The sequence below is a fragment of the Chaetodon trifascialis genome, chromosome 15 (genome assembly GCF_039877785.1).
Source record: "Chaetodon trifascialis isolate fChaTrf1 chromosome 15, fChaTrf1.hap1, whole genome shotgun sequence".
Taxonomy (NCBI): Eukaryota; Metazoa; Chordata; class Actinopteri; order Chaetodontiformes; family Chaetodontidae; genus Chaetodon; species Chaetodon trifascialis.
The window spans coordinates 2,055,683-2,069,624 of record NC_092070.1 but is presented as its reverse complement, the minus strand read 5'-3'; the positions used below and the strand labels follow the sequence as shown (position 1 = coordinate 2,069,624).

At 39.9% G+C, this 13,942-nt stretch overlaps 1 protein-coding gene across 2 annotated transcripts in view; it reads right to left on the bottom strand.

Annotated features, from left to right (window-relative positions):
- Positions 1-3,291: 3,291 nt before the first annotated feature.
- lin7b (lin-7 homolog B (C. elegans)) overlaps positions 3,292-13,942 on the bottom strand; it is a 50,678-nt gene continuing 40,027 nt past the window's right edge. Inside the window, exons 4-6 of one of the 2 annotated variants that reach the window (XM_070980473.1) lie at positions 5,708-5,917; positions 4,939-5,113; positions 3,292-3,924 (exon numbers count right to left, since the gene is read on the bottom strand). In XM_070980473.1, the coding sequence (XP_070836574.1) occupies positions 4,946-5,113; positions 5,708-5,917 (378 nt within the window). In that variant the 3' untranslated portion in view covers positions 3,292-3,924; positions 4,939-4,945. The remainder of the gene's footprint in view (positions 3,925-4,938; positions 5,114-5,707; positions 5,918-13,942) is intronic. The other variant, XM_070980472.1, reaches the window with a different exon arrangement.

Here is a 13,942-nt window from a genome sequence, read left to right as displayed (position 1 = left end):
ACAGCAAGTCAAAGTGGTTCTGGAGTTTGAGAGGGGGCTAGGTATCATCAAACGCAGCTCTCCCTCTGCCGGACACCACCTGGTGTTCTGTGGTGCGGGCTCACTGATCTGTGATGTCTCCAGCTAGTTGGTCAGCTTCGGGAAACGAGACCTGATGGTGGCCAGCAGGCAATCCTTCCTCTGCAGCTCGTTCGACATCCGTTTTTTGTCCTCGAGAAGGTCAGCGATCATTTGGTATGCCTTGTTTAACAATTGTTCCACCTGTCCAGGTGAGTCGGCAGCGTCCAGTGTGGGCATGGCGGCTCACTGGCTATGCTAATGCTGTTTTTTGAAATCATGTCCCTATTCTGAGTGTCAGAGTATGTCGTCATGTGGTGATGACGTCAAAACCCCTTAACCCCTAATCTTTGTTACCATTATTGATTTATTAACTACTGTGTGCCTGTTTGCTGTTTTTCTCCTGTCATCAACTCATTTCAATAATTTCTTTATCAAAACCTGTCAAGCTGTTTTTTTAGATCCCATCCCAACTAAGCTGCTTAAAGATTGGCTTAACTGGCGCATCATTAAATATGATTAGTCTGTCTTTATCAACAGGCTACATACCACAGTCCTTTAAAGCAGCTGTAATAAAACCTCTTCTTAAAAGCCTACACTTGATCGAGGGTTTTTTGCCAACTATAGACTGATATCCAACCTCCCCTTTCTCTCAAAAATTCTTGAGAAAGCAGTTGCTAATCAGCTGTATGACTTTCTACACAACAATAGTTTATTTGAGGATTTCCAGTCATGATTTAGAGTGCATCACAGCACAGAGACAGCACTGGTTAAAGTTAAAAATACCTTCTAATTGCATCAGGCAAAGGACTTGTCTCTGTACCAGTCTTAGTCTAATCTTAGTGTTGCATTTCGACGCCATTGACCATGGTATCCTATTGCAGAGATTTGGATCATATGCTAATGATGACTCCTCTGTGCTCGCTAAAGCCAGTCAGAGTTTTGCATGGTTCTGTGCCTGGACCATTTCTATTCACACTATATATGCTTCCTTTATTTGACATTATCAGAAAACAGGACTTAAAGACCTGGATGACCTGCAATTTTTTGTTACTAAACTCAACAAAACAAAAAGTTGTAGTACTAGGCCCTAAACACCTTCAAAACTCACTGTCTGATGATATAGCAGTTATGGATGCCATTGCGCTGGGCCCAGCACCTCTGTAAAGAATCTGGGAGTTATCTCAGGATATGTTCTTTAACTCCCACATGCAACACATTTCTAGGGCTGCCTTTTTCACTTACATAAATCTGTCTCAAAACAATGCAGAAAAACTTGTCCACGCATTTGTAACTTCCAGGTTGGATTATTGTATTCCTTACTATCAGGCTGCCTCAATTTGTTGCTAAATACTTTCCAGTTGCTGCAGAATGCTGGAGCACATGTTCTGAAAGAGATCATATTTCTCCAATTTTATTAAATATATATTTTTCTGGCACTGGCTCTCAAAAAAATCAGAATATAATTTAAAATCCTCATAGTACACTATATTGCCAAAAGTATCCAGTCACCCATCCAAATAATTTAAATCAGTTGTTCCAATCACTTCCATGGCCACAGGTGTATAACAACAAGCACCAAGGCATGCAGACTGTTTCTACGAATATTTGTCACAGAATGGGTTGCTCCCAGGAGCTCAGTGAATTTCAGCGTGGTACTGTGATGGGATGCCACCTGTGCAACAAGTGCAGTCATGAAATTTCCACACTCCTTAATATTCCACAGTCAATTGTCAGTGGTGTTATAACAAAGTGGAAGCGATTGGGAATGACAGCAATTCAGCCACGAAGTGGTAGGCTACGTAAAATGACAGAGCTCAGTCAGCAGATGCTGAGGTGCATTGTGCGCAGAGGTCGGCAACTTTCTGCAGACTCAATCCCTACAGACCTCCAAACGTCATGTGGCCTTCAGATTAGCTCGAGAACAGTGCATAGAGAGCTTCATGGAATGGATTTCCATGGTCAAGCAGCTGGATCCAAGCCATACATCACCAACCCAATAGAACACCTTTGGGATGAATTAGAGCAGAGACTGAGAGCCAGGCCTTCTCATCCAACATCAGTGTGTGACCTCACAAATGTGCTTGTGGAAGAATGGTCAAAGATTCCTATAAACACACTCCTAAACCTTGTGGAAAGCCTTCCCAGAACAGTTGAAGCTGTTGTGGTGAACGGACGTCATATTAAACCCTATGGATTAATAATGGGATGTCACTTAAGTTCATATACAAGTCATGGCAGGTGGGCCAATACTTTTGGCAATATAGTGTCAATCTTATTACCCTAGTAGAACACTGTGCTCCCAGAATGCAGGCTTACTTATTGTTTCTAAAGTCTCCAAAAGCAGAATGGGAACCAGAACCTTCAGCTATCAAGCTCCTCTCCTGTGGAACCATCTCACAGTCTTTGTCCAGGAGACACACACATTCTCTACATTTAAGAGTAGGCTTAAAAACTTTCTTTTTGATCAAGCTGGCTGAAGCTCGCCTTGGATCAGCCCCTAGTTATGCTGCCATGGGAATAGTCGGAGGACTTCCAATGATACACCAAGCACCTCTGCTCTTCTCTCCCCCTCCATCTGTACACTTTTATGTCCTACCAAGGCATGTTACTTACTTAGCTTCTTCCCTGGAGTCTTTGTACTTTGTAGTCTCGCAGGTCCCCATGGATAGTGGCTGAACCTGGATTGTGGATTATAGCTATGTCTCCTGCCATGGCCCTGCCTGACATCCACTGCAACTGCTACTACTATTAGTCATGCTTCAATTCTTATTAGATCCACAGTGCTGTAATACCTACATATATCACATACATAAATACATCATATTTGTGTATACTATGCTATATTTACAAGACATATAGTTAAGAGTCTATTTTCACTGGAGTTTTCACTGTACTGTGATTGCATTTCTGTCTCTGTCCCTCTCTCTCTCTCTGTGTCATGTAGAAGTTTTACACGTGCTTCATAATAACCTTCCATCACCTTCTTCATCTGTACTGATAACATGATTCTGCTGCACAGTAAATTATGAAGCTGAAGTTGGCTTCCAGTATAGCTTTAGATTTTCCCTTTTTTTTTCCACATGCTGTATTGAAAGGGCATATATAAAAAACTGAAACACTGTTTAAAAAAAACTCTTAATGTCATGTCTACTACATGGGATTGAAAATGCTGACAGAGTCAGACCAATATATTTTCCCTAAAATGTCCCCTTGTTCCTGAGAAAAACAGCATTCAATTCACATACTTTATTTCACAAATAATTATGCAATAAAATCAATACAGAAATAAATAAAACTGAAAGAAAAAATAGATGAGATGATACCAACTGATTTAAGTGCAGTTCTTCATAATGCTAATGGCTAGCCCTCTGGCTGGAACATCTGATGGAGAAATGACGGTGAAGGTTGTAGGTCTCAGTTTCCATGTTTCCTCTGCTATTGACATCTAACTAGAGACAGTTGACACTGCTGAGGGGTGCAGTGCACTACATGAGAATGTAAAAGTCAAATGACATGAGAATATTAACACTAGGTAGGTAGTTAAACCACACTTAAGAGAATGTATTGCCCTTACAGAATAGAATGCTGAGGATGATTTTTCACTGGCCAGGTGAAATTACAGGAATGGACTGACAACAAGCTAACTCTGCATTTCTCTAAGAAATAGGGAAAGAGAGCGGGGAGAAAATCCTAAACTGCAGTGTCCATTTCATGAAGGAGTTCAGGTAACAGGTGTTGGTAGGCTACTTTGGTTTTTTGCTTCTTGTCTATGGTCTTGCCTCCGACTGGAACAGAAGAGTAAGGAGGATTGGATAATGAGGTGGATGAAGGAACTGGATTAGCTAGCCCCTGGACTCCAGAGATCTGTAAGAAAAGATACAGAGCATTGTGCTGCATGTTGGTAAATTTACCTACAAAAATTGGCAAGTCGTATAAGTTGTTTCTCTAGGACTTTGCTGCAGATGTCATGAGAAGAATATCCATGCATTCATTTAGTAAACTGCTATCCCATCCCAGCGTGAGAGGGTTCTTACAGGGTTAACACACATTTACAGCTAGTGGCACCTAAGGCACCATTTCTACCAGATGTTTACATGTGATCTGTATCATGGATATCTGATCTGGATCAGGAAAAATTGATGTTATAATACAGGTGTACACATAGATTTCATACAGAAATTGTACTGTGATCAGATCTCAGCCAGGTGTAAAGATCTTTGCCTTTTAACCCCACGCCATACGGCAAAGGAAAAATAAATACTCATTTATTCAACAGAACTGCTTGTGAAGAGGTGTTACTTTCTTACGACAGTCATCTGTCATTTGACCCTCACCTTTCATGCCTTCATGCCTAGCTTTCCGTGACCTGAGGTAGGTCTGCCAGCTACACCTGGTATTTGCATACTGAGATCCGATAATAATGAGGGTAGAATCACGATAGCTAGAATGATTAAATACAAAGGCCAGGTAATATATCCGTTGAACAGACCATATTATATGTCAAGTGGAGATGGTGTCTGAGTTTCTGACCCAACTCTGGATGTCTTTGGATTTTCCGAGAAAACCCATAGAGACCCAGGGTGAGAAAGTAAACTGCACGTGATTGTTTTGAAAAACAAAACAAAACAAAACAAAACATATATTTTGTTATCTTTTTAAATTTCATTTGATTGAGGTTTAACGTTGTACTTATCCTGTCATTTCCTGTTAGTATGAAATGGAAAAGTATGTTGATTTTCTATATACTAACTACTGAAACTGTATACTATGACACTACATTTTGTACATAGAATTAAATATGCAGTATTGATTTTGGACACACTGACAGTCTGTACGCATACGTATATTAATAGTAGTGATGACTAAGTGCAGACTAACTGCAGCCTCACGAGTAGCTGGTGTGCTGCTGTCGTCTCCGGGCGCTCCTCATCTTCTCAAAGCGGGCCTCCATTTCCTCCAGGACCTTTGGGGTGTAGCGGACCACCAGCTTGACTGAACCCTGGGCAGCCTTCAGCAGTTCTACAGCCTTCTCGTGGTGTTCCCCCTCAACACTCTGCATGGGCACAACACACAATATTTACAATTGTTTTGCTATAAGAAGACAATTAACAATAATTATAAACAACCCTTCCTTGGGTAATAATTGGTGTGCCAATCAAATTATAGCAAACAAAACCAGAATAATCTGCCTAAAACCACAAGATACAGGTGACAATATGATTTTTGGAATTTGTGTGAACTGATCTTTAAATGCCATCTTTGTTCTTTTGCATATTACTGTTGGCCATTGTTACAGGTCCAAAAGACTTTAAACTTTCAATCAGAAGAAGTTGGTGAAACAGTGCACATTAGCTTGGTGTTCAGTTGCTCTTTAAAGACTTCTGAAATTGCTTTGAGAAAGGCAGCATTAGAAAAGCATTTTAAAACTTATGAGAATATGGATCTAGTGCAGGTCTTTAACTTTTTTTCTCCAGTTCTTAATGTTAATCATCTAGACTGGCTAAAGTATTTGTCTAATAGATTATGGATATTAATCTATATGAAAATATAGCTGAATAAAAAAATAGCATTAAAATAAACTTGTCTGAGTGTGTGTTGCTCTTCTCAGTAGGTTTTTAGTAGTTCACAGTGGGTCAGAGTTTCTTACTACTCCATTGACAGACAGCAGCTGGTCTCCTCTCTTCAGTCCTCCTTGTCGGTCGGCAACTCCCCCAGGAATCACTCTGGAGATGTAGATGGGGGAGTTCTGCTCTTTGCCCCCCATGATGTTAAAACCCAGACCCTCTTCTGTCTTGGGCAGCTCCACCACCCTTGGGTGCGCGTGGCCCTCACTGGCTGCAAAGGCTGCAACTGTGGCCTGGTCAGGAAGGCAACCATATATGATCAGGAAAAAAGTCAACTCTATTACTAAAATGGTTACACAAGGAGTTTAGGTGCCTTTAATCTCCAGTTACATAACTAGAAATAGTATACAAAGCGATGTCAAATTAAAGTTGACTGTGGACTGGACTCAAGTAGGGATGCACCAATCCGATATTGGTATTGGTATCGGTCCCGATATTGAAGAAAATTCTAGATTGGGTATCGATGACAATGGACCCGATACATAGGAGCCGATCTATTCAGTCTAACGCTATGCTATAGGGGCTGTGAGTGGCATCATGCGCAAGCAACATACAGTGCTGAAGCGTACATAATGTGGACCGCATTGTTTTCAAAGTAGAGCGAGCAAAAGGATCGGCAATCTGGAACTTTTTCACACTACCTCAGCCTACAAACTCGACGGCTACTTGCAATACCTGTGCAGTAAATGTTCCGAGGGGTGGTGATAAAACGTGAAGTTATAACACGACCAACTTAATCATTCACAGCTACAGAGATTTCACACCAGGGAGCACACTGAATTCATTGAACTGAATAAACACAAAGGAGGCGGTATGACCCAGCTAACTTTGAAGGAGATGAAGGAAAGAGGTGAAAAATTTAAACCTAATAGTGTGCAGGCAACAAAAATCATGGAGAGGATGTCCCGTGTCACTTTTAAGTTTTACTGCATGGTGGTTGGATGAGAGTTACGTGCCACACAGTGCAATGCTAAATGCTACAAACTGCCGTTGGTCACACACCAGCAAGGCAATAGCAACTCCCCTGAAGGAAATGTTTGACGTACATTGAGTAAAGTCCACGTGATTCTGAGGGACAACGCCAGCAACATACGAAAGGCAATGGAAAGCATGAGAGTGCGTAGTTTAGACTGTGTTACACATACAATGCAACTGGTTGTCAACGAGAGGCTTCTATCACAGCGCGCTGTAAATGATGCCATTGTAAGTGGGAGACAGATTGTTGCACACTTTATATTCCTAATTGCACTAACTGAACCTAACTTGTTATATTTTTTTACATGTTGTTGGACCAAGCTAAAGAAGCTATTGGTTTAAGATTGTTGTACTGGTGCATATTTATTAAATAAATAACTCAGTACATTTATATCCGTTTGTTTAAAAAAAAACAAAAAAAAAAACAGGAAAGAAATGTTTAAGTCAAGTCTGATGAACAAAAGAATGATCTCAGTCTTTTCCACACAGTGAAACATACTGTTAGGTGTCAAGGACACTGTAAAGTGTCCTTGAGTGTTTTGAAAGGCGCTTCTAAATAAAATGTATTATTATTATTAGGGCTGTCAGTTTAACGCGTTAATTAGATGAATTAATTACACTGCAAATTAACGCGCTATAAAAATTAACGCAATTAATCATAAGTGGCAAGTCAATGCGCAAGCATTTTAAATTTGGCCCTTTGAGTGACCCGTAGGCTGCAGTGGCAGGTCGCATCTTACCTGCGCCACTGGTCAAAAGCAGGGTGACAACAGACATGGATGCGACACCGGAGAGCGAGGCAAGCCTACTTGTACCTTTGAACGGCAAGTTTATTTCTAAAAAGAACAAAGACGGGACTATTAACAAGAACGCAGTGATTTGTACCTTGTGTAAAAAAGAATTTTCCTATCACCGTAGCAGCTCCAGCCTGAATTATCATTTAAACGCTAAACATGTAGTTGCTGCTAGTGCCGCTAGTGCCGCTAGCTGCCTCACGGTAGCACCGTGAGCTCACTCCGCCAACCCACACTTGCTGAGTTAGGAAAACGAATGAGTAAAGCCATGACAGAAAAACTGACAAACTCAATCGCAAAGTGGGTTGCTGCTGATTGCAGGCCGATTTCAATCGTGGAAGACGAGGGCCTAAAAGAGGCGTTTCAGATAGCGTCATCTGACTCTAATTTCCAGCTACCGTCGAGAACTACAGTGATGAAAAGAATTCACCAGCTGTAATGTGAATGTCAGTGAATTGTAATGTCCTAGAATTCAAATTCTTTATTTGGGGACCTTTAGCAGATATGAGATTAAAATACGATTAATTAGATTAATTAATTACAAATCCTGTAATTAATTAGATTAATTTTTTTAATCGCCTGACAGCACTAATTATTATTATTAATTCAGTGCTGTTTTTCTTGATCGGTATCGGCTGATTACTAAACCTTAGATATTGGTATCAGAGGTAAAAAAAGCGGATCGGTGCATCCCTAGTTTCAAGACAGACTATCCTTTAGAATGCAATTAACTATTTTAATGAAACATTTTCTAGACAGTAGATGCTTTCAAATCTGCATAAAAAATAACATTCAGTGTGGTCAAAGCAGGAACATCAGTCAGTCTGCATTTATCTATTAATAATATTATAAATACATCTTGTAGTATTCTCCACAGCTTATCTATATTGCAAGAAAAGTATTTCCTTCAGTTCTGTGGTGGACACAGCTCATCATCATTGGCATGCCATTGTGGAGATCATGGTGGGTACCTTCGATTTGTTTATGGATCCAAGGATCTCCTTAGGAGACTCACCCTCACAACAAAATTATCATACTGTCAGTAAGCAGAACAGAGGTGTTATCCACTCCTTGGAAAGACCAGATTTAAGCATCATGAAGAGATTTATGACGGAGCCTTTGTGTAATTAACAGGCCCAAAAGAATCCATGGCAAATGGTAATCAGAATCTCCACAGAATGCAAAAAAAAAAAATGAGAATTCCATTCTACAATGGAGGAGGCATACAACCTCACCTTGTTGATATTGACTATTTGGTTTCCCAGGGAAGATAATATCAAAAGAACTGGAAGTATCACCAAGGTGTGAACTCTGTCTCTCACAACAGACTCATCACACACTCACATACACATGCTGAAAATTGTCAATCCCCTATTTGTAGATCTGCTGCTGGAGAGGCTCAAAAGATGCTTTCACATCAACAATGACTTGGAAACTAGTAAGTATCTTTTCAATATATGTAGGAATTAACATAAATTAATTGTTTTATTCTTCTGCAGCCAATGTAATAATATTCAGCCCAGGATCCCATTTAAGATGGAATAATCCCCATCCTTATTATACATATTAGGCCTGAGGTGTGCAATTGCTGTATTGTGTATTTCTGCAGCATGACCATAGAGCCATTACCTGTTTATGTATAGTTAGTCCTTCATAATACTAGCATATGCTTAGTTCTCATTCACATTGGCATTTTATTAGTGTTGGTAAAAGGATTGTGTAATCTCCATTTATTTAGAAGTAATGCTAGGAATATTCATTCTCTCTTTGTAGTGTTTTGTTCCCTTTATGAATAGTAGCTTCATATATTGTTTTATTTTAGTGTATTATTACACTAAAACTAGTGTATTATTAGTGTATTATTTAGTGTATTAGCCTGTGACTCCAAGGTTTTTCAGGAGCCACTGTACAGATGCCCCAGTGAAGCCTCTGCACCCGACCTCCACTGGGAAGATGAATGCTCTGCCCGCTTGTGAGCATGTTGCTGATAGATCCGCATAGTTTTCCTTCTTACTCTCATATGAGGCCTCCGAATATGAGAGAAAGAAGGAAAAAACATCAAAAGTTGTCATGTAGAACAGCTTCTTCCTTTTTCTTTTTTGGTTTTCTACACTTCTGCTGTATTTATCGTTTCTGGGCCAAATGTGCCTTTGTTCTTTCTTTTGTCACATGCTCCAATTGTCACATCAGCCAGCTCCTTTTCTGCAGACTACGAGTTTCGTCTTGCCCCCTCTGGACAACAGTACCTGTGGGACCCACGTGCTGCGTTCTGCATTTGGATCCTGGTATCTCCGTTACACCAATAACCTAACCTATGCATTAGATCTTTGCTTTCCTTAAAAAATTGTTCAGTTTTACACTTAATTGGCTGTTCTTTATTAGATATGATCAGTCTGTCTTTATCAACAGGCTACATACCACAGTCTTTTAAAGTATCTCTAACAAAATGTAGGTTTTAGCAGACTATAGACCTATATCTAACCACCACTTTCTCTCTAAAATTCTTGAGAATGCAGTTTCACATCAGTTGTATGGCCTTCTACATAACTATAGGATTTGGAGTGCATCATAGCACAGAGACAGCATTAGCTAAAGTTACAAATGATCTTCTAATTGCATCAGTCAAAGAACTTGTCTCTCTACTAGTCTTGTTAGATCTTAGTGCTGTATTCGACACCATTGACCATGGTATCGTATGACAGAGACTGGAACGCTTTATTGGCATTAAAGGAACTGCACTAAGCTGGTTTAAATTATACTTTTCAGATCAATTTCAATTTGTACACTTAAATGATGATTCCTCTGTACATGCTAAAGCCAGTCTTGCAAGGTTCTATGCTTGGGCCAGATCTAATCACCCTTTCCATTTCCATTATTAGGAAACACCCCATAAATATTCATTGCTATGCAGATGATACCCAGGTATCTTTATCAGTGAAGCCAGATGAAACCAGTTATAACTAAACTCCAAGCACATCTTAAGGACATAAAGACCTGGATGACCTGCAAATTCTTGTTACTAAATTTGGACAAAACTTAAGTTATAGTACTTGGCCCTAAACATCTTAGAGACTCACTATCTGATAAGCAACTATGGATGTCATTGCACTAGCCTCCAGTACCACTGTAAGGAATCTGGAAGTCATCTTTGACGAGGATATGTCCTTAACTCCCACATAAAACAAATATCAAGGACTGCCTTTTTTTCACCTACATAAAATTGTAAAAATCAGGCACATCTTTTCTCAAAATGATGCAGAAAAACTAGTCCACACATTTGTTACTTCCAGATTGGATTAATGCAATTCCTAACTATCAGGCTGCCCAAATTCATTGCTAAATACTTTCCAGCTGACCCAGAAAGCTGTGGCACATGTTTGACAAAAACAAGGAAAAGAGATCATATTTCTCCCCTTACAACTGCTCTGCACTGGCTCCCTGTAAAATCCAGAATAGAATTGAAAATCCTTTTCCCAACCTACAAAGCCCTAAATGGTCAAGCACCATCTTATCTTAAAGAGCTCATAGTACCCTATTACCCCACTAGAACACCTTGTTCCAAAAATGCAGACTTACCTATTGTTTTCTAAAGTCTCTATTAGTCATACTTCTATTATGATTAGATTCATAGTGTTTTATTATGTACATATATAATCTGTTACTAATATGTACATATTGTATATCACATTCAATTGATAAGAATTTAAGGATTCCGATTCCATTATCGATTTTGCTTATTGATCCGATTCCTTATCGACTCTCTTATCGATTCTCATTGGGTGAGGAAATAAAAGAGTACAAATGTTTTTTTTGCGTTAACTTTCTTTTATATTTTCATCTCTGCACAGAATATATAACATATCCAGTATGCACAAATGATGTGTGACGTAACCTCAGAACAAACCTAAAAATTAGGTAAGCTACCTCTCAGAGAAGGGAATGAATGATGCAGAGCTACACTGGTTAAAATAACAACATGCAACTCTGACAGAACTCAAATTTCTGATTTTCATTTGAACAGATATGCCAGATAAAATGCAACGAATGAACCTACCGAAATTCAGGGGCATCTACAGTGGCAAAAGGGTGCAAACCTTTCACCATAAATCTAGTGACCGCTCTGTGACATTCCTTTATACTCATCTCGGTCATTTTACTCTTCCCTGCCTCAGTGAAAGGAGTGGATAGAGGTGCGCGAGACCTGCTGGTGCCCGCTGCAGCCTCTGAGCCAGTGTGAGAGCTGGCCTCTGAGCCAGTCTGACTCTGGCAGTCATTGTCATGTAAATTTGACGGAAGGACATGGAGATGATTCATATGGTGAAAGCAGTTTACACAGTGAAATGGCGTTAACCTTAACACAACAGACACGGCATGTAATAGTACAACATTACCTTTGGCACTAATAACAGATGATGCCCTGGTATTTGCTCTGCCGCTAGATTCACAAGCGTCGCTAAGTAGCATATCAAACACATGACATTCCTGCAAATGAACTGCATGCTGCGTGGACAAATGTTTTAGCATGTTGGAGGTATTTCCCCCCTTTGAAGAAATGAAACTTTTTGCGTGAAATATAGCCATACTTAAGAGCGTTTCTGCCTCGACGCCATATCGGCTACCTTCTAAACCAAAACAATGCAGCGTGCGTGACGTTATCGCGCATGTGCAAGACAGGCGGAATCGATAAGCAGAATTGTTAACCAGGCAGGCAAACGATTCCAAGGAATTGAGCTACTGGGAGCCAGTTCTCAAAAAGAACCGGTTCTCGATTTCCATCCCTAATACTATGCTATATATACTACATAAATATATATTTTGCCATCAACCAGCAAGACATCCATACAGATTGTTCATCTGCCCACAACTGCCTTCAAAATAAGCAAGGATATTTCTACTGAGAATATCTCCCTGGAGTCTGTTGTGAAGAGTTCAGCAACTGCAACATCCACTGCTGCGGGTTCTAACCAAGAGAGTCTGGAGCAACGGCCAACACAGTTCAGCATATGAAAAGCCATCTTACTTCCTGCTTGGATTGACATTGAAATTTTTTTAAGCCTTAAATTTCATCTTAGATATGCTACTATTAGTTTTTAGAAGATCCATAGGCGATCATATCTTCCCTTTCACTATTGTCCAATGCATTGCACAATTTATCATTCACAGTTCCACTTGGACTGTTAAGAGTGTAATTTTCTGTCATTTCATTTATCCTGTATTAATAGATGGTAGGTTTATAAATTCTCATTTAGACCAAGCCATTGTCCTGTGTATTCCTTTGAAGTAGATATGGAGATCAATACAATCACGACTTTTGATATCAGTCTGATTAAGTGGATTCACTGAATTAATTTGGTTGCTACCTTTCCTTTTCAGAGTTGGTACCCCAAATGAGCAATAAACAAACAAAAAAAGGAGATAATTTCACACAGTTCATGTAGTAGTCCATGCATCTGAAGGCAATAGGACTTATATGTTCTATAAATCTACAGCCTCTGGTTTGAGAGGTGCAGCACCAGATCACAGAAGCTGTCCACTGTGTTTTTTGTGATTAAATCACCCACACATCAGGCTCACACAACTCTACAAACACCAGACTGGTAGTTTATAACTCACTATTCTGCCAGTTTATGCAGTGGACATCAGCTTACCATCATTTCATTTCATATCATTTTTTTTAACTAATGAACAGTAAAAAAAAAAAAAAGAAAAAGAAAAGAAAAGAAAAGAAAGAAACCCACACCATTTGCTTTGCACATTGGTGCTGTGTTTTCATGTCATGCTGCTCTGCACTATCCAAATAACATGATTTCCTGCAAATGTCTTTCCATTTGTTGAATCATGCTTCACTGCTGTCTCAGAGAAGTTTGCATCTCCTTTCCACAGGTTCTTTCAGGGTTTCTGACTCGACAGGGAAGTCACTCACTGATAATAACAGATTTGGATGTAGCACACGCAATGACCTGCCCCAGTTTCAGGTTGGATTTTGTACACTGACTCCTCTTTGATTCTGTCAACTACTCGATGCACCCTCTTCCTGGAGGGTCCATAGCATCTGTAACAAGGTGCGGTTTAGCCTCTCCACTGGGTTGCCTTGTGAGTGATATGGTGTTTTGTGTGAATTAGCTATTCCGGCAAACTGCTATAGCCGCTAAAAGCGACTGTTTTCAAACTAATGCCTTCGATTTGGAGTTTTTTAGGAAATCCAAAGCGCGGAATGAAATCTTGGAAGATCTTCTCAGCTGCCATCTTTCCAGACTTATTCCTAGTCAGGTAAGCTTGTGCAAAACAGATGAAATGGTATACCATTACAAGTGCATACTCGTAGCCACCCTTACTCTGCTCCATGGGTATGTAATCTACAGAGACTACTTCAAAGGGTTCTCTCGTTTAGATGCTACCCATTGGTGCTCTCTCTCTGCAGCTTTGTTCCATTTCCACATGGCTGACAAGACATCAGGGGACACAACCTCTGTGTATTGACTCCTGTTC